Raw genomic sequence first — 25,239 nt, 5'->3', positions numbered from 1 at the left:
TGACCAGGATGCACAGGGCTCCATGTCAGACCTTGGCACATCTCCTGGGCGGGGGTGTGCAGCTGGGGTGGGGAGCATCCATGCTCCTGTTGTGGTACAGTGTGAGTGTGACAGGATCCTGGCTAAGGACCCCTTTGGTTTAACTCAGTGGCCCACAGGCACCTGTAGTCTCTGAGGCGGCTGAAAGCTCTTTCTGCTGGGGACCAAATCCCTTTGAAGCCCACGCTGCCTAGTGGCCTGGCAAGCCCTGGCTTTTGGAAAGCCCCTTCAGCCTGAAGGCACAATGCTATTTTGAGGAGAGCTACTGTGGTGCTTCTATCCTCCCTGTGGCAACGGATGTGGGTGAGGCTAAAATAACCTCCTCCTCTTTGTGGTGGTGGAGGCGGCTAAGGTAGGGATTGATAAGATCAGCGCAATCTTTCAGCTTCCTGTCCACGTGTGGCCAGTGGAAAGTTCCTGGTGCTCATTGCTCAAGGAGAGAGGAAAGTGCTCCCCACCTGTGGCTGCCTGCTGAGCCCACCCCAGGGGACTCACTTGGCTTGATGCCTCCCAGGGGGGCTTTTCTTGTTGTGAAGGTCGAACAGAATGGCTGTGGGCACAGTTGCAGGGTGTGCGCTTGGGGTTCGGGCTAGTGGAAGAGATCCCACTTCCCTCTCCTGGGGTTCAGTGAGCATGTGCAGAGTGTGAGTGTGCATGCATCCCTTTTGTCTTTCCCCACCTGCTGCACAGATACGACCAGTGAATGCAGAATGCATGAGGGGCAGCTGTTGCTGTTTGTTAAAAGGCATAACTTCGTTGTTTCTTTCCAGATTACAATCCCCCGTGGCAAGAATGGGTTTGGGTTCACCATCTGCTGTGACTCGCCTGTCCGTGTGCAGGCAGTGGACTCGGGTAAGGAGAGCAGAGGTGCCTGGATGGTGGACTAGTTCGCTTTGCAAAGGGGCTGGGCTCTGGGCTCCAGCTTCTCCTGCCTCTTGGCACTCTCCTCCTGGTCTAGGGAGTGGCATGCTGGCCGTGCGCTACACAACACAGGTCCACTTTCTCCCGCCACTCATGGCTCCAGCCTGCAGACTTCTGACTTCAGCATTATTTAGGCTCTGGAAGCTGGCAGGGTCTGCTTTTGGACTAACACGGAAACGTGCACCGCTTTCCCTGTTTCCCTTCCCGTCTAGGAATGCTAGGGATTCTCCTAACTCCTATGTTTAAGTAGTTCTGTTTGGCTTCCAAACTGCTAGATACTCATCCACCCAAGTTTGCTTTGGTGGGAAAGGCTATGAAACCAGTTTGCCTGTGGTGCAGACATGTCCTGTTTCTCCCACCCCACCCTTTGCAGGTGGCCCAGCGGAGAAGGCTGGCTTGCAGCAACTGGACACCATCCTCCAACTCAATGAGCAACCTGTCGAGCGCTGGAAGTGCGTGGAGCTGGCCCACGAGATCCGGTGACTATGACTCACGTGTGGAGAGGGAATTGCAGGGGCGGAACCAGGATCCCTGGATCCCTCGGGGTTGTGTGCATGGGTGGAGAGTGAGGGGTCTCTCTGCCTGTGTATGAGTATGGAAGGGCTGCTTCTGGGAAACACCCAGACATTTGCAAAGGCCTGATGTGTAGGAGATGTGCAGATGTTGCAAACACTTTATGGTCGTCATGGGGCCAGCAGAGAGAAGACCTCCCTCGCAACATCTTGAGAATGGGTCTGTCTGTGGCCCTTTCCATCTTGACCTTTCCTCCCACATTTTCCATTACTGAGACCTTTGGAAGAGCCTCTGCATGCTGCTCCCTTCTCTACACCTTGCCAGTATCTGAGGTGCTTTTGGGGAGGGTTGCCAGGAGGAGCCTCCTCCCTGGGGAGCCTCCTCAGAACCCTTCATCTATCAGCAGGCAAAGCCTTCCTTGTTTTGGAGAAGGCTCTGGCCTGATGATTTCCAAGCAAGGGTGGGAGAGACAGGGCAGAAAGGGGGGGGGACACCAAGAACGAATCTGTGTCAATGCCAATCCTATTTCTTACAGGAACTGCTCCCGCGAGATCATCGTGCTGGTCTGGCGCATAGTCCCTCGGGTCAGACCCGGCCCAGAAGGCGTCATCCGCCGCTCGTCCTGCAAATCGACGTACGACTTGCAGTCACCGCCCAACAAGCGAGAGAAGAACAGTGCATTGCGCTCCGAACACCTCGATCATCGCCAGAGCTGCCACATCGTCTATGGTGGGAACGAGGGCCTGGCGCTCAACGGCTGGGAGCGCTACACAGAGCTTGGGAAGGTCTCCCAGCAGCACACCATGCCCTCCCCTTCCCGAACACCCTCAACGAGCGGGAGCGACAAGAACTACATCATCCTGGCGCCGCTCAATCCAGGAGGCCAGGTATGGAAGGAGGGGTTGGCTACTGGTCAGGTGGCTCATCTCGCCTCTTCTCTGGTCTGAAATCCTCCACTTGCACACTCTCCTCTCAGAAGAAGTGCAATTGGCCGGTCAGAGTCTCCCAGATTATCATTGTTTTCATGTGGGATTAAGTCACATCCTGAGAAACTGGGAGTTCTTGCGAAACAAACAGGCTTGCTCCCTTTGCGATAAGCAAAATGGTAAAAATGTGTTCTTGGGAGGGTGGGATGTAGCATTTGCCTAAGACAGGCATGGCCAAACTTGGCCCTCCAGATATTTTGGGACTGCAGTTCCCATCATCCCTAGCGAACAGGACTAGGGGTCAGGGATGATGGGAATTGTAGTCTCAAAACATTTGGAGGGCCAAGTTTGGCCATGCCTGGCCTAATACAACATTGTCTCCTCACAAACAAATCAGGATGAAACCTCATTAAGCATGTTGCCTGGAAGGGAACCCCTTTCACTGCCAGAAGTGAAAGTACAAGGCCTTCATCCACAGAAGCCGCTCACGAGATGATTAAAACTGGTCCCGCAGGGGACAACAGGCTGTGGGTGGCTGGATGCTCCAGAACAAGAATGCCTGCATGCAGAGAATTGGATGTCAGCCTGGAGGTCAGACTGCAGCATAGGTCTTTCCCTGGCACATTTGCTCTCTGTGCAAAAGGAATTCCTTTTATATCAAAGAGAAGTTCATGTGTTGAGTCCGCCCTGAAGGCTGAAATGCAGTAGTTCAGGTGCTGTCTTTCCAGAGGATGCTGCTGGGCCCTTGGCCCTCCATCCCATCATAGTTCTCTGCTGCTGCTCCCCTCCGATAGCCTTGGTTGGGTCTGAGTTGCCCATCTGAGCATGTTGACTGTGCATGGACTACCTAGAATAGTTTTTCCAGGGTAGTGACATGCTGACCTATATTTCTAAAGGAGCTGAGATCTTGAGATGCTACATTCTGCATCCAGCATTAGAATTGCAGGGTCTTCCCAAGCCCAACAGTGTCTTCTGAGCGCGGGGAGGAGGAGGTAACCCTGGCTCTCCTTCCTTGTGTCTTCCAGGTGCTGAGGCCCATCTACCCAGAAGGCAAGGCCCCTGGAGGTGAGTGAGTGAGTGAGAAGGGGCTCTAACTCCATTCTTGCCTGTGTCTCGGGTTTTGCTCATTTCTGGGTTGGAGGCCCAGCTTTTCTTGAGGCGGCAGAATATTAAGTGAGGCCAGGAGCAGTGAAGGGAAATCTTAGGGAGCCTCTTTTTACTACTATTTGTGCTTGTTTTCTTGTGTTTAGAGCAAAGAGCAATGGAGAGGAGTTCATTAGAAGCTGGGAGCCACAGCTGGTGGCCTGTTAGCTGGTTGGGCTCCCGGAGTCCCCAGAGGTTTGCCTTCTCACAAACTGCATCTCATTACTTGTTGGGAGTCATGTGTATCCCAGCCTTCCGCAAAAGAGGTTGCAGGGGCGGAGAGGTGCCCCAATTTTGTTATTGTGGCAGCCCTGAGATCAGAGGGCCTGGCTCCAGGGAGGTTGCCCAGGGAGCTTCGTGGCAGAGCAGGGATCCAGAGCCTCCATCCATGCAGTCCATTAAAGCAACTCAGTCCTGGGAGGTGGAATTGCAAAGGGCTGCATGCGAGGAAAGGACCCTGGCCTGGGCCAGGCCAAAGAGTGGGGGCTCTATATAGGGTTTCTGAGCCAGGAAGTCCCTGCTTCAGATCTTGTGTCACCCGCGGACTCACTCCCCCCATGGCCACTTACCCACATCGTCACTATGGAGAGGGTGATAATGCCGACCTGCCTTGCAGGGCTCTTGTAAAAACGGCTGTGCTTTTTTGCCTGCCACTGTTTGAGAGATACCCACTGAGCATTACTGCCCCCTCCTAGAGTCTCAGAGGCCTTTCCCCATCTCTGCAACAAAGAGTGGCAGCTTCCAAGCCATTGCCAGTGAACATGACTTGGTACAGACCATTGTTTATCTGAGAGCAAACAAGCCCTTTCCAAACGGCTCATGGAATGGTCCAGTTTGTTTACTTTGGAGCGGCCCTATCTGCTTCCCCATCTGCATCCAGGAGTGTTTGGGTTCAGGGGGACAAGGGAGGTCAGGGAGGCTGCTGCGCTGGTGCCAAGGCAGGCTCTTGAATGTTTGCCTTTCCCAGGGCAGCATCAGAGCAGCTACGAGGGGCCTGCTGTGTGTGGAAAGACAGCTGAGGGCAAGATGCCTTGACAGCAACATGGGCATATTCCCCCAGCTGTGGCCCTGAGCACCCCAAGACTGAAGAGGCTCCACATTGGCCACCCAGCAATGGCAATATCCTTAGCCCAAATCATCACAGTCAACACTTGTAAAAGTGGGAGCGATGAAAGCAGGTGAAGAATGGGCTTTGGGGGCCCCTCTGCTCGTGATAAGGCCAGCCTGGGAACAGAGAGGCCCTGGTGGAAACGGTACCAGCTGAGCTGCGGTGTTGTTTTCCAAGTCCTCTGCGGCAGGAGCAGCCACGTAGGAAATTTGCCAAAGTGACTGGCCAACAATGAGCCGGACTGACTCACCGTTTCCGCGAGGCTCCGTTTCCTACTGACTCTTGGAAAGCGTCACGCCCTGAGCAGGCACAGGGGACGGATGGAGAGAAATAAACACATAAGAAGCAATTCCTTGACGTTTCCGGGGAGGCCAAGCCAGTTAGAAGTGTGGCGCGGGGTGTGCACAAGGTTTAGTCTGGGCACTTTGCTCCCTCCCCTCTGCCTCCTGCTCCTGCTTGCCCATCAGAGGGGAAGCTGCCCTGTGTTCCTGGCAGGGGCTTCTGTTCTTCTGGCCAGACCTGATGGTGGCTGCAGCCCAACACACTCAATGCATTATATGTTGCGGAGTAAGCTCCCTTGAGCATCGTGGGGTTTACTTTTGAGTGAACCTGCATCAGGTTGGGCTGTACGTCTGCTGTGTTTAAGGTGATTACAAACTGCAGAATGGGGAGAGGATTTTTTCTTGTGCTGGTGGACTTGAGCTCTTGGTTCACTACTTTCCGCAATTTTTTAGGGTTGGGCTGGACATGGAGAGTTCTGTGAAGGGACCCCCTGGCCTCTTTTCCTCTTACAAAACCAAGCTGATGGGGGAGTGAGGTGTAGAAGGGGGATCCGGACCATGGCAGAGGCCCCGCTCCTTGGCTCTCTCCCATCCCCTGGCAGGGCTCTGTCTTCTTAATGCCTTTCCCCAGACCAGGGGAAGTGAAGAGGCTGGCATGCACTTAAGGGGACTGTGTTTCCTGATGAATCTTGACGGTTGAGTCAGGCTCCTGACAGATGCTGGGAATTGGACAGGAGGCTCATCCACACTTCCCTTGTCCTGTGCCTAGAAAGTACAGGGCTGGGCAGTTTTCCACTTGACCTGGGCTTTCTAGGCACAAAACCCAGCAGTTTCCCCTTTGCCTGCTCTTTTCCCAGGGAAATTCCGCTCTTTAGCACTGAATCAGAGCAACAGGAGAAAACCCGAATTGCCATTTGTGCTTACTGATTGCTAAAGAGCAGGTTTCCTGACCGGGTAGGGTGGGGGAGCAACAGGACAAGAGGAAGTGGGAATAACCCCCGAGTGGCAATGGCCCACTTGGCCGTTCTGATCTGCAGAACTGGCACAGCTACAGGTGCCTCGCTCCACAGTTGTAAGAAATCAGTGTGCAGCACCTACACTTCGGAACTCCCTGCTTATTGACATCATGCAGGGCCTTTGCTGTATGTTTTCCAGTGCTTCCTTAAAACATTTTTGCTTAGACAAGCCTACCCAAAGATCCAGAAAGTTTATCTATGTGTTTATTTATTTTTATTGCACTGTTGGTTTTAATGATCTTTTGAATGTTTTTAGTTCTTTATTTAATAGTTTTTTAAAAAGACTGTTTTGTGGTTTATTTGGATGCCTTTAATAGAGGATTAGACAAATCCGTGGGGGATAAGGCTGCCCTTATCAGTTGCCGGAAACCTCTGGGGGGAGGGAACTGCTGTTTCGTTCAGGTCCAGCTTCCTTGTGGGCTTCTGGCCTTTGGGGCACCTGGTTGGCCACTGTGAGAACAGGGCTCTGGACTAGAGGGGGCCCCTTTGGCCTGATCCAGCTTCAGGGCTCTTCCTGTGTTCTTATAAGGTTTTTACTTCAGTCAAGCAGTAAAGGTAAAATGGTAAAGGACCCCTGGACGGTTAAGTCCACTCAAAGGCGCCTACGGGGTTGCGGCACTCATCTCGCTTTCAGGCCGAGGGAGCCGGCGTTTGTCCACAGACAGCTTTCTAGGTCATGTGGCCATCATGACTGAACCGCTTCTGGCTCAATGGAACACCGTGACGGAAGCCAGAGCACACGGAAATGCCGTTTACCTTCTCCCCACAGCGGTCCCTTATTTATCTACTTGCACTGGTGTGCTTTCGAACTCCTAGGTTGGCAGTATATAATGTTGTTACACGAATTAATTAGCGTGGTCTCTCTGGCAGGGCTGTGACCACAGCGGTCCTGCAGCAGAGGGAACAATAAGCTGCCCCCCTCTCCCCCTTTCCTCCAGGCAATCCATGCAGAAGCGGGTCCCAGGGCAAGAAGTCCCGGCTCATGAAGACGGTGCAGACCATGAAAAGCCACAGTGGCAGCCGCCCCCAGAACTGCACCCTCGTGAGACCCGGCATCCCACACTCCAGCTACGGCACCTACGTGACGCTAGCCCCCAAAGTGCTGGTCTTCCCCATCTTTGTGCAGGTAAGTCTCGGGCGATGGGGGAGGGAAACCCTTTCTGCTGGATGGGCACTTCCTCCTGTCCCTGCTGTTCTTGCTTCGGTACTGCCACCTCAGTAAAACAGTTCTCTGTGTGCTGCCTCCCACAAAGTGCTATCGGCCAAAGTACTAAAGCCAGGGTGTGGGGTGTGGAAGGAGAAGAGGGACTTGCATCGTTGTGGGGAGAGAGGTGTAAGGAAGACCCAAGGAGGAGGCTCAGAGCCCTGCTGCAGCTGCTGGGCCAGAGCCACGGGCTGCCCAAGCTAGCGTCCCTCTTCCGAAATAGGAAGCTCCCAGCCAGGGCTCAAAAGCAACATGGCTTTGTTGCCAATTTGTTTCCTCTTCTCCTTTGAGGCAGCCCTGGGAACATTGTTCTAGGGGGCAACTATAAATTTAGCAAGTAAGTAAATGCTGCTCCTCCCCAAGCCACTGTGGCATCACTGCTTCTTCATGTGGAGGCTCCGTCTAGTCACCCTGACTCATAGCCATCAATAAGGTTGGGATTAGCCCCAGCCAATAGGCCACTGGGCAGGGACAATGGGAGTTGTGGTCCACATCATCTGGAAGGCACCATCTTGGTGGCCCTTGGGTAAGGGTCTTTGATAATGCGGGAGAACCAGCTTTAAGCAACTGTGGGGGAATAGGGAGGTGGGAGGTTTGTATTTTTAAAAAACAAACAAACCTGGGGACCAGTAACTTAAAAGTTGAGTTAGAATGCAGCCGGTGTGGACCTGCTGTGAGGACATTAAAAAAAAAAGCCCTGACTGAATGATTCAGAGTGAGCCTTCATGGCTGTGGAGTGGAGCATCCTTTTGTGAGGGCCTCTTACTCCACCAGAGTCCTGCAGCATTTCCCTAGGGAGGGTCCAAGGGTGCCAGTCTGGGCCAGAATCCTGTTCTTGCAGTGGCCAACCAGAAGCTCACAAGCAGGGCCTGAGAGTGGCAGCACTCCCAGCAAGCAGCATTTGGAGGTGCCCTTGCCTCTGACCGTGGAGGCAAAACATAGCCAGTGTGGCAAGTGGCCATTGGGAGCCATACCCTCCATGCACTTGTCTTAGCCTCTTGCCTCCCCACCCCCACCCCGAACCTTGATGTGGCCATAGCTATGGGCAGAAATGGCCGGCGTGGCTGCATCTGTGCACCTTGGCAAGGGAGGATCTTTCCTGTGCCCAGCCTCACTCTGAGATGTTCAGGGGCTTTGAGGAGAGGAGCTGGGAGAGAAGAGCATTGGTGGCCATTGGTGGCTGGCAGCTGTGGGCCTCTCGCCTCTCCTCTCTTGTGCCCTCCACACTCACACCCCTCTCACAGCAAGCATCTCCTGCCTCCCACATGCCTCTTCCATACTCCCCCTGATCGCTTTCAGTCACTCTTGTGGCTGCTGCAGCTCAACAGTGATAACCACACACAGGGGCAGAGTGTGAGAGATCTTTTTATAGTTCCTGTGTGTGATGTAGGTGTTGGGGTTGCAAGGAGCCATCGCACACTCATACACAACCCGGCCCGCCCACACCGAGCCCTCAAAGGCATCTTGTTTTCCCTCTGCTGGACTTTCCACCTGCAAGATCCGGTTTGTTATCAGGGGCTTCCCAGCCTCTCTGCAAAGAGGAGGTTGGTGGGGCTCTCAGGGGGCAGGCGTTGTTCTTCACACCCAAGTCCCAGGTGTGCCTCCCTCCTTCTCTTCCTCTTCTTCCTCCTCCTCCTCCTCCTCTTCCTTTCAGCCACTGGACCTTTGCAATCCAGCCCGGACACTGCTGCTGTCAGAAGAGCTTCTCCTTCACGAGACACGGAACAGACCAACCAAGGTGAGGCTCTGGGCGCTTGTTGGTGCTGGTGAATTGTGTGAGGCAGTGTCTGCTTGCTGATGGCAAAGGAAGCCAAGGCCCCCGCTTGCCTCCTCTGCTGGATGCTGGAGCCCACCTCCAGAAACATGAAGATGGGGCAAAGTGGGGAATCTGCCGGGGCAAATGTGCACCCACTCCTTTGGCAGCAGAAACACTGAAATGGGGCTTAAGAGGTCTGACATGTCTTTGGGCTGAGGTGGCTGGATCTCCTCAGGTAGCCCCCCAAGAAGTGCTGGTTCCCCAAGGCCAGAGCTGGGAGGAGCTTCCTGCTCCTGCCTCACCCTCCTCCCTGGTCCTGCTGCTGTGCTTTGCACCAGCCCAGGGGACATCTCCAGCCATCACTTCAGCTGCAGGATTCTTTGGTGGGCTCATCAATTTCTGTGTGCTGCTGAGATCCTCTTAAGGAGATGAAGAAATTTGGGGGGGGGGGTGTGCAGAGGAATTAGCCACACACCAGCAAGCAGTGCCAAGCATTGCACATCAGGTCTGTCAAGCGTGGACCCCCTCTCCCCCCCCCCCCGCCGTACATATGGGCTTCAACAAATCTGGTTCTGCTGCCTTGTTTGAGATTGCAAAAACGTTGTTTGTGTGAAGTCTCTGCCAGCCCTTCTTTGTGGCTGCTGGGGGGCTCCTCGAAGATAGTTGGGCTGTACCGGGCACTTTTTGTGACAAACACTGCTCTGCTCCTGGACATTTTGCAACAGCAGAAGAAGCAGAGGGACATCACTTCTCCTGCCTCCCTGTCCCCGTGCCAGGCAAAGCCTTTGCCCACCAAACATTTGTGCACCAGGCTGCCCCTGGAAGCTTCGCCGGGGGGGGGGGGAGGTTGCCACCTCTTCTAACCCCCAGCTTGTCTGCCCAGCTATGCTAATGTTAAATGTACTCACATTTGTATGCTTCCCCCACCCCACATTAAAAAAGAAAGAAATTCCCCGCATGTAGATAGGCAGTGTGTCAGGGGGATGGACTCCTTTGTCCTGAGGCACTTGCTTGCTTGATTGCTTGCTTCCTGCGTGCAGAGAGGGCTTTCCAGTAGGAAGTGGGGAATCCGCCCCAACCCCTTGCATGCAAGAGCCAGGAGGCCCAGGAGGACGACAGGGGATCCTTCTGGCAGGGATGACAGAGTCACCCCTCTCTTCCAAGGAGGAGTAGGAGGCCCTGCTGCGAGTGGAGAGCTGGGGCAGGAAACGGGCCTTTCACGGAAGTGGGTGCGCCTTCTGTGGAGTGTGGTTCTCCCTTTGGGCCACTTGCCTTCTGCCTGCTTTTGCCTCTGCTGCAGGCCGGGGGCTTTAGCTGGTTTCTCCCCCAGAGGGAAATGATGATGGTTTTGGTATTGTTGCTGAATTTGTCTGTGATGTACTTTGCATGTCCCTAGAGGGCAAACTGGGATGGTGCTTCTGGCACGATGGCCTTCAGGTGCTTCCAGGGCTTTGCTCAGAAAGAGGGTAAAAGTAAATGAGCTGAAGATGCCACCAAAGGATTCTTTTCTTTAAGAGTGGGGAGAAGTGGTGGGTGGCCCTGGAGGGAGCCATGCCAAAGCCAGTCCTTCCGCCGAATCCTGATTCTGGCTTGAGCCACATCCTGTCTAGACTTGACGGTGGTTCCTGTAGTCACAATCTGCTGAGATCTTGGTCCCGGGTTTCCGCTGCTGTGTGCTACAGGAGGCCCTTGTGCTCTTGGCTCCTTGGCCTGGAACCCTACCATCTCTGATGAGAGAAGGAGAGTCCAGGGGGCTCTGGTGTCGGCAACCTCCTGACAATGCCATTGGGGCCATGGGAAGGAGCCTCTGGGATGCTAAGCGGAGGCTTTAGCCTTCAGGTGTTCAGGGACAGATAGTTGGAAGCTAAGCCTCAGAAGACCCCCCAAACCTAGCCTGGCATCCTCCTTCCTAGGCTGGCCGTCAGACGGATCAATCAGTCGATCAGCTTAACAACTCACACGGGGAGTTTATAGGCACATGCTCTTCCTAGTTCTATTAAAAGTAATTGCTCTTTGGCCTGCCCATACGCTGTAGTGTTGAAGCAAGAACTTAGCAAGAATTTGGTTTATATAAAACAGGGGGCAAGCAAGCTCTCTTTTTTGGGGGGGCCAATCTCCTGAGAGTTGCATGCCCGCAGTGGGTGATGCCACACACAAAGGCACACAGCACCCCCTCCTGGCTGACCTGTGCAGGTGTCCTTGTCCATCCCTGCCCTCAGCTGATCAATCTGATGTTGATCTGCACCCCCACCCGGGAGTTGGGCTCAGCTCAGCCCAGTGTTAGGCCTGGCTTATTCTCCCACCTTTTGCCACTCCCACCAAAGCTGGGTGGCCCTGCGTGCCTCAGGTGACCCCCCCCCTGTCCTCTTCCCACCTTGCCCAGGTGACTCTCTTCATCTACTCAGACTTGCTGCTCTTCACCAAGGAGGATGAGCCGGGACGGTGCAATGTCCTCCGAAACCCCCTCTACCTGAAGGATGTCAGAGTGCAAGAAGGTGAGTTGTGGCAGCAGGGGGTTAAGAAAGGACACGACACCTGCAGGTGCCAGGGCACCTCTGCTCCTCCAGGAAGTCGGCTGAGAGCAAAGATATGCAGCCCTCTCCTGATTGCTTTACAGCAGGGGTAGGCAACCTAAGGCTCGGGGGCCGGATGCAGCCCAATCGCCTTCTCAATCCGGCCCACGGACAGTCTGGGAATCAGCATGTTTTTACATGAGTAGAATGTGTCCTTTTATTTAAAATGCATCTCTGGGTTATTTGTGGGGCATAGGAATTCATTTATTATTATTTTTTCAAAATATAGTCCAGCCCACCACATGGTCTGAGGGACGGTGGACCGGCCCACGGCTGAAAAAGGTTGCTGACTCCTGCTTTACAGCAACTGGGGTTTAAAGTATACTGCCTAAGTACATGGAGGCTCCATTTATTTTTATATATTTACGTTTTGCTTTAAATCTTGCCTTCCTTCATGGAACTCAAGGCAGTGTACATGATTTCTCTCCCCCTCCCACCCCAAATATTATTTCAACAAGTTTAGGGTGAGAGATGAGGTAAGGACTGTGTCATCCAGTGAGGTTTCACCCAGACCTGTCTCCCTGCAAGCTGCTGTCATGGCCCACAACCATGGACACACCTCTCCTCTGCCACCCTGTATTCACCCAGCTCTTTCCCTTAAAGCCCCACCCCACCCTGTGATCGAGGGCTGTGGCCACCAATTGCAGGACTGAGTTGAGTGTAGAAGGAATTCCTTTTGTCTCTCCAGGACTTAGCACTGACCTGCTAAACCAAGTATTAGGAGGCTGTGTGAATTCTCTCTGCCTGTCATGCCTGGTGCTATTTTTCTAGAAAAAGAGGTGCTGGAGCTCATCGTGAACTTCTCCCTTATTCTCTTAGAATGGCAATGGCACCCACCTGAGAGGTGCCGGAGCCGAGGTCCTGTGAGGAGAGAGCCTGTGATGCTGCCTGAGGCAGCTTCTTTGTCTCTGCATATGTGAGAGCTTTGCTTCTGAGGGCTGAGAAACTCTCCATCTCTTTCCTTTTTGCTGAAAGCAAACAAAAGCAGATAGGAAGCGAAACTCAGTTGCCAGGAAGAAAAAAGCATTTTGATTGTGGGAGCCACTTCAGAGTCACGGGAAAGCTAAATTCTTCTGATCTGCTTCACTTGCAGCTTCTTCAGAGGATTTGAAGTTCTGCATCCTCTACCTGGCTGAGGTGAGCATTGGACAGAGCACAACCACACGGTGTTCTGTAATCGCTTGCCAAATGCTTCCTTTACCTGAACCGCCTGAAGCACTTCCACCTGCTGGGGCAGAAGCTGGCCCTCCAGAAAACCAAGCGGGGGCGGGGGTGGGGCAGAAGGTGAGCTGGCTGGGGAAACTTCTTCCGGGAAAACCTCATTTTACCACTGAATTGAAGCAAACGTCAATTGGGTTTTCTCCGGATATATGTTTGCACCAATTTAGCTCTAAAAAGTGGGTTTTCCAGGGGGAAACGACAGAGCAAGGCAAAACCGCTTGGACCCATGCCTGGAAAGCATGGGACAAGCAGGAAAGCATTCGGACCCAGGCTTCCTACACAGGGGCAAACGGAAGTGTGGATCAGCATTCTCTCTCTCGGAAGAGGTAGCCTGTTGTGTCTCTGGATGAGCCTCTGTTTTCGGATTTCTTTCTTCAGTCAGGAGTCCCTGGAAATGAAGGAGAAGGGAGAAAGTCTAATCAGCTTTTAAAGGGGATTTAAAGGGAAACATAACCTAATCCACACTTTCCAGAGCAATGGATGAATGGAAACTCAGCTACCCTTCCCAGCTCCCTCTTCTTCCACTTTTGCAATGCCGTTCTCCAGTCAAGGAATGTATACAAACATACATGTGTATAAAAGCAAACATCAGATAAAAAAATAAGGGGAATTATTTTGCAAAAGTGTGTCTGTTAGGCAAACTTGCATGCACAGATATGTGAATGTGGAAAAATTCACACAAACATGGTGATTAATTTTCAACAGGGCTCCCCACTCCCCTTTTAATGTCAGAAACTGATGTGGAAATGCAGGGGATGATCCTAACACTGGGCAAATGAGACACCGAAATGCTTAAGGGCATGTTCATAGGAAGGGACGGGTGTCACTGTTGCCCTCATACCCTTTCCTGGGCACCTCCCTCCATTTTAATTCAGAGGGAGAAATGTGAGCCTCACCTGGAATAAATTTGGCAAAGGCAAAATCTAAACATGGTGTGTGTGTGTGTGTGTGTGTGTGTGTGTGTGTGTGAGAGAGAGAGAGAGAGAGAGAGAGAGAGAGAGTGTTTCAGCCCCAGTGCCAAGTGCTGTGTGTTGGTCACAGAACCTCCTGCCCTCCGGGGTTTGTGGAGGGGTTGTGTACACCCATGTAGGGAAAAAGCACCGCAGAACCATCTTGCCACCCCGTGTGGCTAGCAGTGTTTTCACAGCGTTCCCATCTCCCGCCCAGCCCTGATCGAATTGAGTTGCAAGCCGTTAATCCCATTAGCTGTGGGATTAGGAGATGGGCTCCTGAATTGCTCTTGATGGAGAGCATTTGCAAACGTCTTTTCAGATGCCTCTTGGGGCACATTCTGGTGGTGAGCTGCGCAAATAGTGTATTCATTCGCTGCAACAGCAGCACAGCCAATCCTGCCCCCTGCCCAGCCGGCATTATGCCTAGTTAGCCTGAACTGATTTCCCGTAATTCACCCTCTCCTCCTGCTCCGAGAGACACAAGCGTGGAGAGGGCAGAGCTGGCTGAGCATGCACATGTCCCTTCCACATAGAGGAGGCTCCTCTCTTGCAATCCTTCATGGCGCTGTTTCTGCCTCGTGCTCAGCCCGCATGGCTCTAGAGCGCAGGGGCTTATCCTCTCAGGACTAGGTGCTGTTCTGTCTGTCAGGTAAGATTTGGTCTGGATTTAAAGACTAATGCTATGGGTCAGGCTAAAAAGAAGTCTGTGTTGCTGCACACAGAGCTATAACTTTGTTGAGTTGGCAGCAGCAGCAGCAACAACAACAACATCTGTGTCGCATGCCACAGAGAGAACCTTGCGATGCCCCTCTGGGCATTCTGCTCCTGCGGGAGGGCAGGGAGGTGTCCTCTGGGCAGTCTGTCCTCCATGGTGAGGCTTGGGCCAATTCAGACAGCCCTCTATGCTGGGCTTGTTGTGGCTGCAGAAAGTCAGAAGCGATCCCAGTTTTGAAAAAGCAAGGATGGGGGGGTGGAGGGGGCAAAGCCAGGCCATGGTCTCCCTGCTAAATGACCCTTGATTCCTCCTGCTGCCACCCTTGTGGCAAGTGTTCTGGGACCCCCATAGGGCTCCTTTTAAGCTTCCTGTGCAGCTGCTGCAAGTCAGAGGAGCAAAGGCGTTCAAGGCAAAGGAGACACCTGGGTGCTGCAGAATACTTTTGTGACTTGTCAGGATGTGGGGTCTCTAAATAAATGAGTGAACTACTTGTCACTGCAACATTCTGCCCATCAGAGCTTGCACATCCTGCTAAAAGGGTAGCAAGATGAAGTGTCGGTAAAGCACACAGGCACAACTCCCCCCCCCCCCCCCCACAACTATGATACAATTAAACTGTGCCCGCCTGGCGACAGGCTGCCGTGGAGCTTTGTCTCAGCAGCCCCTGTGGCGCTGAGGGCAACCTTGTAAGTGGATGATAAATCCCTGCCAGTCAGTTTCCTAGCCAAGGAGCCTTTTAGCTGAAAGACGGGTGGCAGCAGTGACGTCTGCCTTGCCGTCGAGGGGAAAGGGGGCTGTAAAGCAGGAAGAAAGCTCCGTGGAAGGGTCCGTCCCTGTGGAGGGTCGCTTGACAGCCTGGCCCATCGTGATTGTTCAGCAAGGTAACCGGTGAGCAGAGTGAGAAGTCGGCCTGGTTCACCAGACTTCCATCTCCCTTTCCTGCCGGGGCAGCCCAGACAGGAGCAACAGGAGAGCCTCAGCAAGGTCTTCAGTCTTGGATTTTAGCAAGTCTCCAGTGGGAGGGGAGCTGCCCTGCTGGGGGGCAGCCCTTGGGCGTGCCTCTTCTCTTGCTGCCTCTGTTGCCAGAGCCCAGCACAGGGACCTTCTTGGGCAGAGGCATGAGCAGCCTCTGTGTCTCTCAGGCGTGCTGGGCTTAAGCCGCCATGAGGGCTCCTTTGCTCGGAGGGACCACGATGCGGATGTTGCCTTTGGAGAAGGAGGCTGGCTTATGGGCCCAGGGCTTGGCTCCAGGGTCTGGCTAAGGGCAGGTGTCCTTCTGTGTCCCTAGAAGCTGGAGTGCGTGCTCAGCTTGGAGGCTCACTCCCAGGAGCAGAAGAAGAGAGTCTGCTGGTGCCTGGCCGACAGCATCTCCAAGCAGCAGCCCACGACCCCCACAGCTCCTCCAGCCGAGAGCAAGGTAAGCAGCCGGGGAGAGGGGGGTGGTGTGCTGAGAGGGGCCCGCATCACTACCACCACCTACCCTTCCAAATTTTGAAACCCCCACCCCCTCAAAAGAAACCTGAAGTTCAGTCAACCGGTAGATCAGTCAACTAAAGGCATAGATCAATTGCAGTACTGTTGTAGAAAAAAATTGGGATTGGCTGTGGTTTTTATAACAGTACATAGGAAGCTGCCTTTATGGTGAGTCAGACCACCTTGCTCAGTACTGCCCACACTGACTGGCAGCAGCTCTCCAGGGTTTCAGGTAGGAGCCTCTCCCAGCCATGTGTGGAGGTGACTGGAGTAAGGGAGGGGAAATCTTAACTGATGCACAGCAAATTAGTTAAGGGCAAGGGTAGGCAACCTAGGCCCAGGGGCCGGATGCGGCCCAGTTGCCTTCTCAATCCAGCCCACAGACAGTCCGGGAATCAGCATGTTTTTACATGAGTAGAATGTGTTCTTTTATTTAAAATGCATCTCTGGGTTATTTGTGGGGCCTGCCTGGTGTTTTTGTTGTTGTTGTTTAGTCGTTTAGTCGTGTCCGACTCTTCGTGACCCCCTGGATCAGAGCACGCCAGGCACTCCTGTCTTCCACTGCTTCCCGCAGAATGTGTGCTTTTATTTAAAATGCATCTCTGGGTTATTTGTGGGGCATAGGAATTCGTTCATTATTTTTTTTCAAAATATAGTCCGGCCCACCACATGGTCTGAGGGATGGTGGACCGGCCCACGGCTGAAAAAGGTTGCTGACCCCTGGTTAAGGGGATCTTGGATAGCAAAAGGAAATGCTGTGATGGCTGCTCAGTGACTGTGTCTTCCTTGCTTGCTTGCTAATGGCCTGCAATGACTAACTGTTGCCTTCTCAGTGCCTGCTAATCATTAGAGAATTGTTTTCCCCAAAGGCCCCTGGTGGCTGGTAGCTTCTTGGAGGCACATCCCAACACCAAGGGTGGACAGAGGCCACAGTTCTGCCAGTGGATGCACAAGTCAGTGCAGTTTGCGGGGAAGCCCACCAGCTGTGCATGGGGGCAGCTGCCCTCCTCCCCGTTTGCCCTGCCAATTGCTGGCATTCAAAGCTTGACTGCATTTGGACCTGGAGGTTCCTTATATCTGACAGGACAAAGAACTATGGGTTGCCCTCTCCTCCACGGAAGCAGCAGAAGCCAAGAGAAAGGCACAGTCTTTCTGCTGCTCTTCCTGCTGCTGCTGCTGCAAGAAGGGCAGGGGGGGATTTTCTTCCCACGGGGATTGCAAGTTTTGTCCGGGTACAGAGGAATAGACTGCAGTCCCTGCAGGGACTCAGAGAGTAGTTGGGGGTTGATAACAAACACCAACCCCCACCCACCCACCTGCTTCTGAAAGCCTCTCCCTCCCCTCTCCCCGGACACTACATCCTGCAGTGCATCTTGGGAATCGGGCAGCTTCTGTCCTGCTATCTCCTTGTTTCCTGGACCACTTTACCGTCTTTGGGGAAAACCACACCTCCCTGTTTCAGAGGAGGCTGCTTCTTATTTTTCCTTGGCAGACCTCCCATGCTTGTCATGCTTACTGCTCCTGCAGAAATTCAACAGACAAAGCACATTCTGCACAGAAATGAGCAAGGTCTCACCTGTTGATTTCCCTCCTACTGTGCCACTGTTGAAGGCATGGGAATCCTGCCAGGGGAGAAGGGATGGCATCCAAGTTCCTTCCTCTGCAGGCTGTTTCCTGGTTGCAGCAGGTGCTCAGCTGGGCTGCCAAGAGAAGGCTGCCCCCTGGGCAGGGAGGGGCTGATGTCCACTGCAACCCCTGGCTGGGCAACCTGAGGGCTTTGCCTCCTCAAGCCAGGCCTGCCCTGAAAGCCTTGCTTTTGTTTCCAGGGAGGGAGCAAGCAAGCAAGCAGTGCCTGCCTCTGGGCAGCCAAGATCAACTGGGCATCTGGCGCTATGAGCATAATTTGAATTGGCTGCTTTCTGGCAAAGGTCCTGACGAATGCTTAATCCAATGACGAAGTGATTTAGGGAGGACAATGAAATCTTGTGTGAGTGTCCCTAGCTCACTCCCAGCCAAGGAGAGATGCTCCCCGCAGAAAGGAGAGGCAGAGCAGCCAGCGGGAGGGCCTCTGCCTCCCTCCGTGGCTCTAGCCCACCTGCGAGGTAGGCACCTGGCGCCTGGTCAGCAGCGCCAGACCCCTCTGCCTCTCTGCCCACCTCAGAGGGAGTGAGGAGAGGCCACGTGGCAGCCTTGGAGGCAACGGCAGTGCTTCTGCCCTGCTTTCTGCCCACTCCAAGAAGGGCCTGGGGGATCTCTGGTGGGTATTCTGGCTTTTAGCAATGAGGGTGAACTGTGCCTGAGCAGGGCTGGCACAGCTGCTGGGCGGGTGTGAAGAGCATATGTTGCTCCAGGCAATGGGAGAACGAGGCTTCCTTTCTCTCTGGCTGCTTCTAACCTTCATGCAGGTTTCAGTTGCTCCTCTCCTGCTTTAATATGAATGTGTTCGATTGCAGTTTGTTGACAGCTGTTTGTGTGCTGCCTTGAGATTTTTCATTTGGGACGAGAGATTTTGAAATGTTGCGAGTAACCAGTTCCCATCCCCAGTGAAGCTTCCTTCTAGGGTGGTTAGGAAGGGCAGATGTAATTTTGCAATGAATGGCCAAGAGGACAAACCTGGTCTGTGTTACTGGGGGTGAGTGCAGAATCCACTGTGTTTGGGTGTGTTCACATGCAGGTGTGGTTGTTTTGGACCAGTTCGTGCTTAGCTGAGAGTGTGATCTCAAGGACTGGGAGTGGAAAGAGGAGGGCTTAGCCTAGTCCCTCCTGTTAAATTACAAGAGTCTGTAAATTATTTCTGTGGTGTTACTTTTTCAAAAAAACAAACAGCAGGACTCGGAAGAAAAACTGTAAGGTTGCCCACTTTTCTGCACTGGTTCTGCTGTTGTGCTTTAACAGCAGCCCATCAGGTAGAAATTAAACATTTGCCACTGTTTTATCTCCCTGCTGAGAATTTTTTTTTAATTGTGCTGTGCGAGGCAACTGGGGCAAGGCGGTTTGAGCATATACCATCAATCCTGGCCCGACTGCATTGCCGGCCAATTAGTTTCCAGGTCCAATTCAAAGTGCTGGTTTTGACATATAAAGCCTTAACTGGCTTAGGATCGCAAAACCTCAAGGACTGCCTCTCTCCAATTATGGCTGTTTTGCAGAGTATGTACAGGTGCTTTGATTGTGAGGGCCTGTATCCTTTGAAGCTTCCTTAAATTGTGTGAAGAGGTGAGCAAAGGATGCTTTGATTTTCACCAGTGAAATTCAGGGTATGTGGAATAAGTGGCTGTGAGCATCCTTGGTTTTGTCTACTGAGTGTTATGCAATGGAAAAACATTAGAAGTTACGAACATCCCATCCGTAGCTCACCACAGAAGTCACTTCTGCTCCCATTCCAGTCCCTTAACGCACCTTGCATAATTTTTGTTACAAAAACAACGGCCGTGATGCAGAAGGGACAGATGAGGTTGCAGAAAAACAGGGCGTCCCAAAGCCTGTTGCCAGTTGCCCAGCCTAGACTTCAGCCGCCCAGCCCCTGCGGAGGGTGTTGTTGGTTGTGCACTTGCATTTGTGGTGGCATCCGTGGTTCTTCCCCCTCCTCATTTAATGTCCCCCAACAACACTGTGAGGCAGAGTAGGCTGAGAGGTGGTGGCTGGCCCCCAGGCTCACCCAATGAGCTTCATGGCCAAGTGGGGGAGATTTGAACCCTGGTCTCTCCCAGGTCCTGGCCCAACACTTGAACCACTACACCACACTGGCTCCCAGTTTTAACAAGGCAGTGCAAGAGGCGGCGAAATGCCTGGGACTAGAAAAAAGGGGGCTGTCCTTGTGAAATGTGAACAACTTGAAGGGTATGGAAATCTCCCTCCTGAGGCCTCTGCCGTTTCCCATGTGGAATCAGAGTTGCATCATCACCATCCTCATTGGCCTCGATTGCACTCACTGGAAAGATGTGGATGGTGAGATTTCCATTCCACCTTAATGTCAACATGTCGACAGTGACATCTTGTGTTGCCATGGGCATGTTCGAGGGCAAAGCCATCCATGGGCCCCCACTGCAGCAGGAGGAGAAGCAGGAGAAGGAAGGTGTTTACATGCCAGAGTCCTCCTTCCCCAAAGACCCAAAGGCCACTGGCTCCCGGTGAGCCACTGAGGCGTGTTGGAACCTGACCAGCTCTGTTTGCTTCCGCAGCCGGAGCCTTGTTTATTTGCTTTTGAGCCTCTCGTAATGATAGGTGAGTCCATGGTGCAATTAAGCACTTCAGCTGGCTCAGAGGAGCCAGGAGCTGGGTGGACAGGAAGGGCTGCTGTCTCAGCCGAGGGATGCTGCTGCTGCTGCTGGGTAAACATCTTGAGGGGAAGAAGGCTCCCCGCCAGCTCTCCGGCTGTGAAAGAGGGGCTGCCCAGCTCTGAGAGCAGCTGTGGAACTGTTCTAGATGTTAAATAAGTAGAGACTGTGGGTGTATTCCTCTCTCTGTGTGTATAAGTGTAAAAGCGGTGCTTCCTGGCCTATCCTATCTTTACCATCACTCCCTAGGAAGCAGGGAAACTCTTCTTCCTTAGAGATTGTTAAGCAGAGGTTGGATGGACACCTGTCATGGATGCTGATGGCATTGGCAGGAGGTTGCCAACCCCAGAGCCCCCCTGGACCCTTCCAACTCTACGGTTTTATGATCAGGACCAAAATGGCCCACAGAACCACGGGATAGTTGGTATGGATGGGAGGGACATGCTCCCACATGCACACCCCCTTGCACAATTCAGGCGCCGGGTTCATCAGTGGATGGGTGGGGGGATGTACTTGCTGACCGACACAGAACACATTTTTCAGCCTTCGTTTGTTTATAATTTCTAAACATGGAGGTTGCTGCTAGTTTAAATGGCTTTGGGGGTTGGGGAAAGAATTGGGCAAATCCGTGGAAGAATTGCTGCGTTCCTAAGGTTGTTTGAGTTCTTGTGAGATGTGAAAAGGAAGACAACTGTGCAGCCTTTGGCAAAACATCCTTGGACATGTCCAGACGTCTCTCCCTTGCCCCTCGCCGAATCCCCCCTCCTCCTCAGTATTTCATCACCTTCTCTGTCAAATTCAATGAGCAGGGATGGATTAATTGGCGTGATTAAACAGACAGTGGCTTAACCTCCATTTGAAAAGCAGAGCCCCTGTTAATTGGACCTGATCTCCAGGAAGATTCATGCTTTCAACTAGCCCACTAATTCCTGCCCCGCCTGTCCGTGGGGAGAAGAGTGGGGGGCCCCCCCTGGTTCAGTGATGACACAAAGCAGCCGCAGACCAGCCCATAGCCCAGAATTGGCCACTGTTGGGCTCAGGAGCGATGGTGGAGAGATCTGATAGTGTTTCAGTAGGGAGCTGCCTGATTCACCTTTCTCAAGCCAACATAAAATTGCAGCTCCCGCAAATAGTAAGATGCAGTTCTCCAGCCAAACAATATATGCAAAATTGCATTATGTCGGGGGTATAGCTCGCAAAAATGTGTACATTAAAAATGTGTGTTTATTAATGGGAAATTTCCATTAAAATGCTGGTGGATTTTTACAGTATTTTTTTTTAAAGCAAATTGCTGCACTCCTTCCTCCTCTAAACCTGCTGCTTATGTTAAGTTGTTGGGCATCAGTCGAACTCTTGCGGACCTACGAAAAATCCCAATTTGCCTTATATTCCACTCTTGTGTACATCATTTCTTAAAGGCACCGTGGCAGCCCATACTTTTGCAGCAGTAGCAGCAGGTTAATGCTGGGCTCTCAGGACTTTGCAGGAAGTGAAGGGAACGGCAGAGAATTTCAGTGTGGGGTTAAAACATCAGGTGCCAGGGCAGATGGTGCCTCAAAGTCACTGTGGGGAGCTCCCAGCTCCCATCAGAGTTCCTCCTCCTCCTCCATTTCCTTATTATCCACTTGACTTTCAAAAGTGTTCCCCCTGTTTTCTCTACAGTTCAAGTGGAAAGGGTAGTGCATTTAGTTGTATGTCTTGGGGAAAAGAAGCTCCCATCTCTCTGAGCAAATAGGCTTCTAATGTGTGCGTATAATAAGACACTAAATCAGAAAGGAATTATTTTCACTTGCTTTTCAAAACAGCAGCTGTAAAACATTGATTCTCCAGATCCTTATTTGAGAATCAGTGCTGTCATATAAATGATAATTGGACTATCAGTTAGGACTTCATGGCTACTGGATCCAGGAGTGGGTCTTAGACACACACACACACACACACACACACACACACACACACACACGTGTTTCCACCTGCCCTGATTGGGAGAGGCAGGGAGTCTTTTCCCTGTTGATAGTGAAGGTCACTTTCCGCCCCCCTCCTTATTGTCAGGTACAAGAAGCTCCCGGGAGCCCCAGAAGAGCCAGAAATAGATCGACGGGCTCTGAGGATCACTATCTGGGGAGCCGCAGCTTCTGCTTCTCCATTAATAACCGTAGAAGGCTTGGCCGGCTGCACGGAGGTCTCCGTGCCAGAGCCTGGCCCGGGGTGAGACTGCTGGGTACTGCCAAAGGTGCTGCTGTCGTTGTGGTTCCTTGCTGGGAGGGGAGGGTGACCTGTAAGAGCAGCAGGCTGGAGAAGAGGGGTCCTGCCTGGGCCACAAAGTGGGTAAGTGCTTCTGATATGTAAGGTCAAGGAACCCAGGAGCTGAGGGCTCATTCAGGCAGGGGCCAGGGCGGCCCTTGCCCCATTGCTGCCTGGCAAGTAGACATTAGCTGGAAGCAGAGCAGTCCCTCCTCTTGGGGCAGTGCTGGGAAGACAGCACACTTTGTAGCTGGGGGTCTGCAGTGGACCGGCACCCACTTCCTCACGCAGAGCCACTGGGCTGCCAAGTCTTGGGGCAGGGGGAGGTTGGACTGGAAATGCCACTGGGCAGGTGGGCACTGCTAGGAAAGTGAGGAGCTTCTGAAATATTCCAGCTTCTTTCTCTGGATGTTGAGCTTTATCTTTTTTTAAAAAAATAATAAACTAAAGGTTGTATCCGGTGTGAGTTATATCCAGAGTAGACCCATTCAAATGGATGGAGATGGCCAGTGGGTCTACTCTGAGTAGCACTCACACTGGTTTCAGCCCTGAGTTTTGGTCAGTCTTTTCTTGTGTTCTTCTGAAGTGCTGCTGAATAATAACAATTACAATAGCAATAAATAACTTACTATATGCCATCCATCTGACTGGGTTACCCCCAGCCACTCCAGGCAGCTTCCATCAAATTAAGATACAGTACACCAAACATTAAAAACTTCCCTATCAAAGGCTGGGGATTTGATGCCCTCAGAGCCTCCAGCATTTCAGCTGAGAGATGCACCACTTTGAGAAGCAGGTTTAAAAGTAGGATATAAAAATGTAAATTGATGAAAGGAAGCACTTGCACTAATGTTTGAGTACGGTATGTTGATGTTATTTAACGAACACACTGGGCTGCCTGGCTTAGGGGATTTTATTTGTTTTGTGTGTGTTTGTCTATTTAACATTCAGGAACCAGGGGCAGATTAGCCCAGTGTTGCCTACTCTGCTGATGGGAGACTTTCCAGGGTCTGAGGCGGGGTGTGTGTGTGTGTTCCATCAGTACTTGCTGCCTGCTCCTTTTTAACCAGCGTTGCTACCAGGATTTGAACCCAGGGACCCCTGCATGCAGAGCGCCTTGATGCCCCTCCCTCAGTAAGCACAGCCCAGGGGATCCCCCACCGGCACTGCCTCTCTGCTGGTGGAGTTGCCTGGGTGCCACAAATGATTTCTGGGCTCCATCCGTTAAAGAGCTGCTGTGGAGAGGCAATGTTAGGCAGGGACAGCTGATCCTCCCTTGGAATCATAGAATTGTAGAGTTGGAAGGAACCCTGAGGGTCATCAAGTCCAACCCTCTGCAATCCAGGGATTTCCACGCACAGTCTCATGTCCAATTTGAAACCATACTGGACCCTGCTTAGCTTTTTCTTCTGGGCCAAAGGCACCACCATCCGGGCTAGTTTCAGGACTTGGCAGCTGGTCTTACAGCTTAGGTTACACATGAGAGTCCAGTTTCTATTTTACTAAGTGCACATCAGGCACCTATTGTTGTATTCCACCACGGCACCGCTTGGCTTTCTGCCTGTGAAAGACACACTATCACCAGATGTGTGCATCTGCAAATCAACTTCCTTGCTCAGCCAGGGCAAGTGACTCTTTGCCACCTGGCAAGACCCTGACCCCCCACCCCTTTCCAGAATGCTCCTTTGCATGGCTGTTTGGAGAAACCTGGAGAAGCCATGGAAAGAGGGAAAGCAGCAAGGAGAGATTCCCTCAGACCCTTCCCTTTTTTTCTCCATCTCCGTCTTCCTCCCAAATCTCTCCCGAGGAAGGAGGGGGGGGCAAAGTGTTTTGAAGGGTCCTTTGCACTAAGTTTTGGGAGAGTGCAGAAACTTCAGGAATAGCTCCTGCTTTTTCTTAGCTTCTGTACACCCTTTGCATCTGCCAGAAGATATTTGGGGAGGGGGGGAATTGTTGTTGGTCAAAAATTATTAGCCAAGCCAAGATTTGCCTGTCCAATAGGGTGCCTGGTGTTTGCCCGTTGGCAGTGTGTTTCTCCAGAGTACCCTCCTTTGACCCTGAAGAGCAAGCAGGCGGAGGCTCCTTCTGTGCAGGCACGAGGCTTCCGGGGTCCAGTCCCCGCCCCCCGTCTAGCTGCAGAAGTGCCCTTTCTCTCTGGCCCAGGAAGCTCTCCAGCTCCTGCAAGTGCTACTCCTGTTGCTTGCTAGTCACTGGGTCTCATAAGTGGCTCTGGCCGATAGAGCAGCTCCCGGTGCATGACGTGTGGCCTGGAAGAATTTCAGCTGCCCTCGCTGCTGACAGTGGTGCTGTGATAGCAGGCAGCCTCTGTTTGTCTAAGCTGGTTGCGCTGACGTCAGGGCTGGGCAAGCAAGGAGCAGGCCAACCTGATTGAATTACAGAAGGATCGGCCCTTGGCTGAGGAGTGGGGGAGGCAGAGAAGCTGCTGACCGCTTCTTCTAGCCAGGCAACAACAGCCGACCCCACACATGGCTGCCAGGCTAAAAAGAGGATTAGACCATTCTTGCATCATGCAGGCGTCACTAGTTGCTAACCAGTATAGAATTAAGCTTCCATCTCCAGAGGCACTCTACCTCTGAGTCCCAGGCCCTGGGGACAGATAACTTGGAGTGGGGTGATGGTTGCCTAGTGCCCTGCTTGTGAGATTCCTGGAGGTGCCTGGCTAGTGGCTGTTGGATACTTCTATTGGACACCAAGATGGCCTCTCAGGCTGACCCAACTTTGGGGCTGCTCTTCTCTTCAGGGGAGCTGCTTCCAGGCCTGCAGGCTGACTGCCTGGAGAGTGGCCACACCTACTCTGCACGTGCCCAGGATAAGGGGGCAGGGATAGGCCTGTCCCAGTTTCCCATATGCAACTG

The 25,239-nt window shown here is 52.7% G+C and overlaps 1 protein-coding gene across 9 annotated transcripts in view; it reads left to right on the top strand.

The window, feature by feature from the left end:
* RGS3 (regulator of G protein signaling 3) overlaps positions 1 to 25,239 on the top strand; it is a 72,668-nt gene that overhangs the window by 30,659 nt on the left and 16,770 nt on the right. For 5 of the 9 annotated variants that reach the window (XM_083611602.1, XM_083611599.1, XM_083611605.1 and 2 more), the window contains 9 exons: positions 810 to 891; positions 1,334 to 1,439; positions 2,009 to 2,360; positions 3,425 to 3,464; positions 6,886 to 7,073; positions 8,806 to 8,889; positions 11,291 to 11,402; positions 12,574 to 12,617; positions 15,658 to 15,786. In XM_083611602.1, the coding sequence (XP_083467728.1) occupies positions 810 to 891; positions 1,334 to 1,439; positions 2,009 to 2,360; positions 3,425 to 3,464; positions 6,886 to 7,073; positions 8,806 to 8,889; positions 11,291 to 11,402; positions 12,574 to 12,617; positions 15,658 to 15,786 (1,137 nt within the window). Of the gene's footprint in view, positions 1 to 809; positions 892 to 1,333; positions 1,440 to 2,008; positions 2,361 to 3,424; positions 3,465 to 6,885; positions 7,074 to 8,805; positions 8,890 to 11,290; positions 11,403 to 12,573; positions 12,618 to 15,657; positions 15,787 to 22,171; positions 22,448 to 25,239 lie in introns of those variants that run through there. The other 4 variants (XM_083611608.1, XM_083611606.1, XM_083611607.1 and 1 more) reach the window with 3 other exon arrangements.

The sequence above is a fragment of the Podarcis filfolensis genome, assembly GCF_964270895.1.
Source record: "Podarcis filfolensis genome assembly, chromosome: 1".
Lineage (NCBI taxonomy): Eukaryota > Metazoa > Chordata > Lepidosauria > Squamata > Lacertidae > Podarcis > Podarcis filfolensis.
The sequence above is the reverse complement of the archived record's forward strand: the minus strand, read 5'-3'. Positions and strand labels throughout refer to the sequence as shown.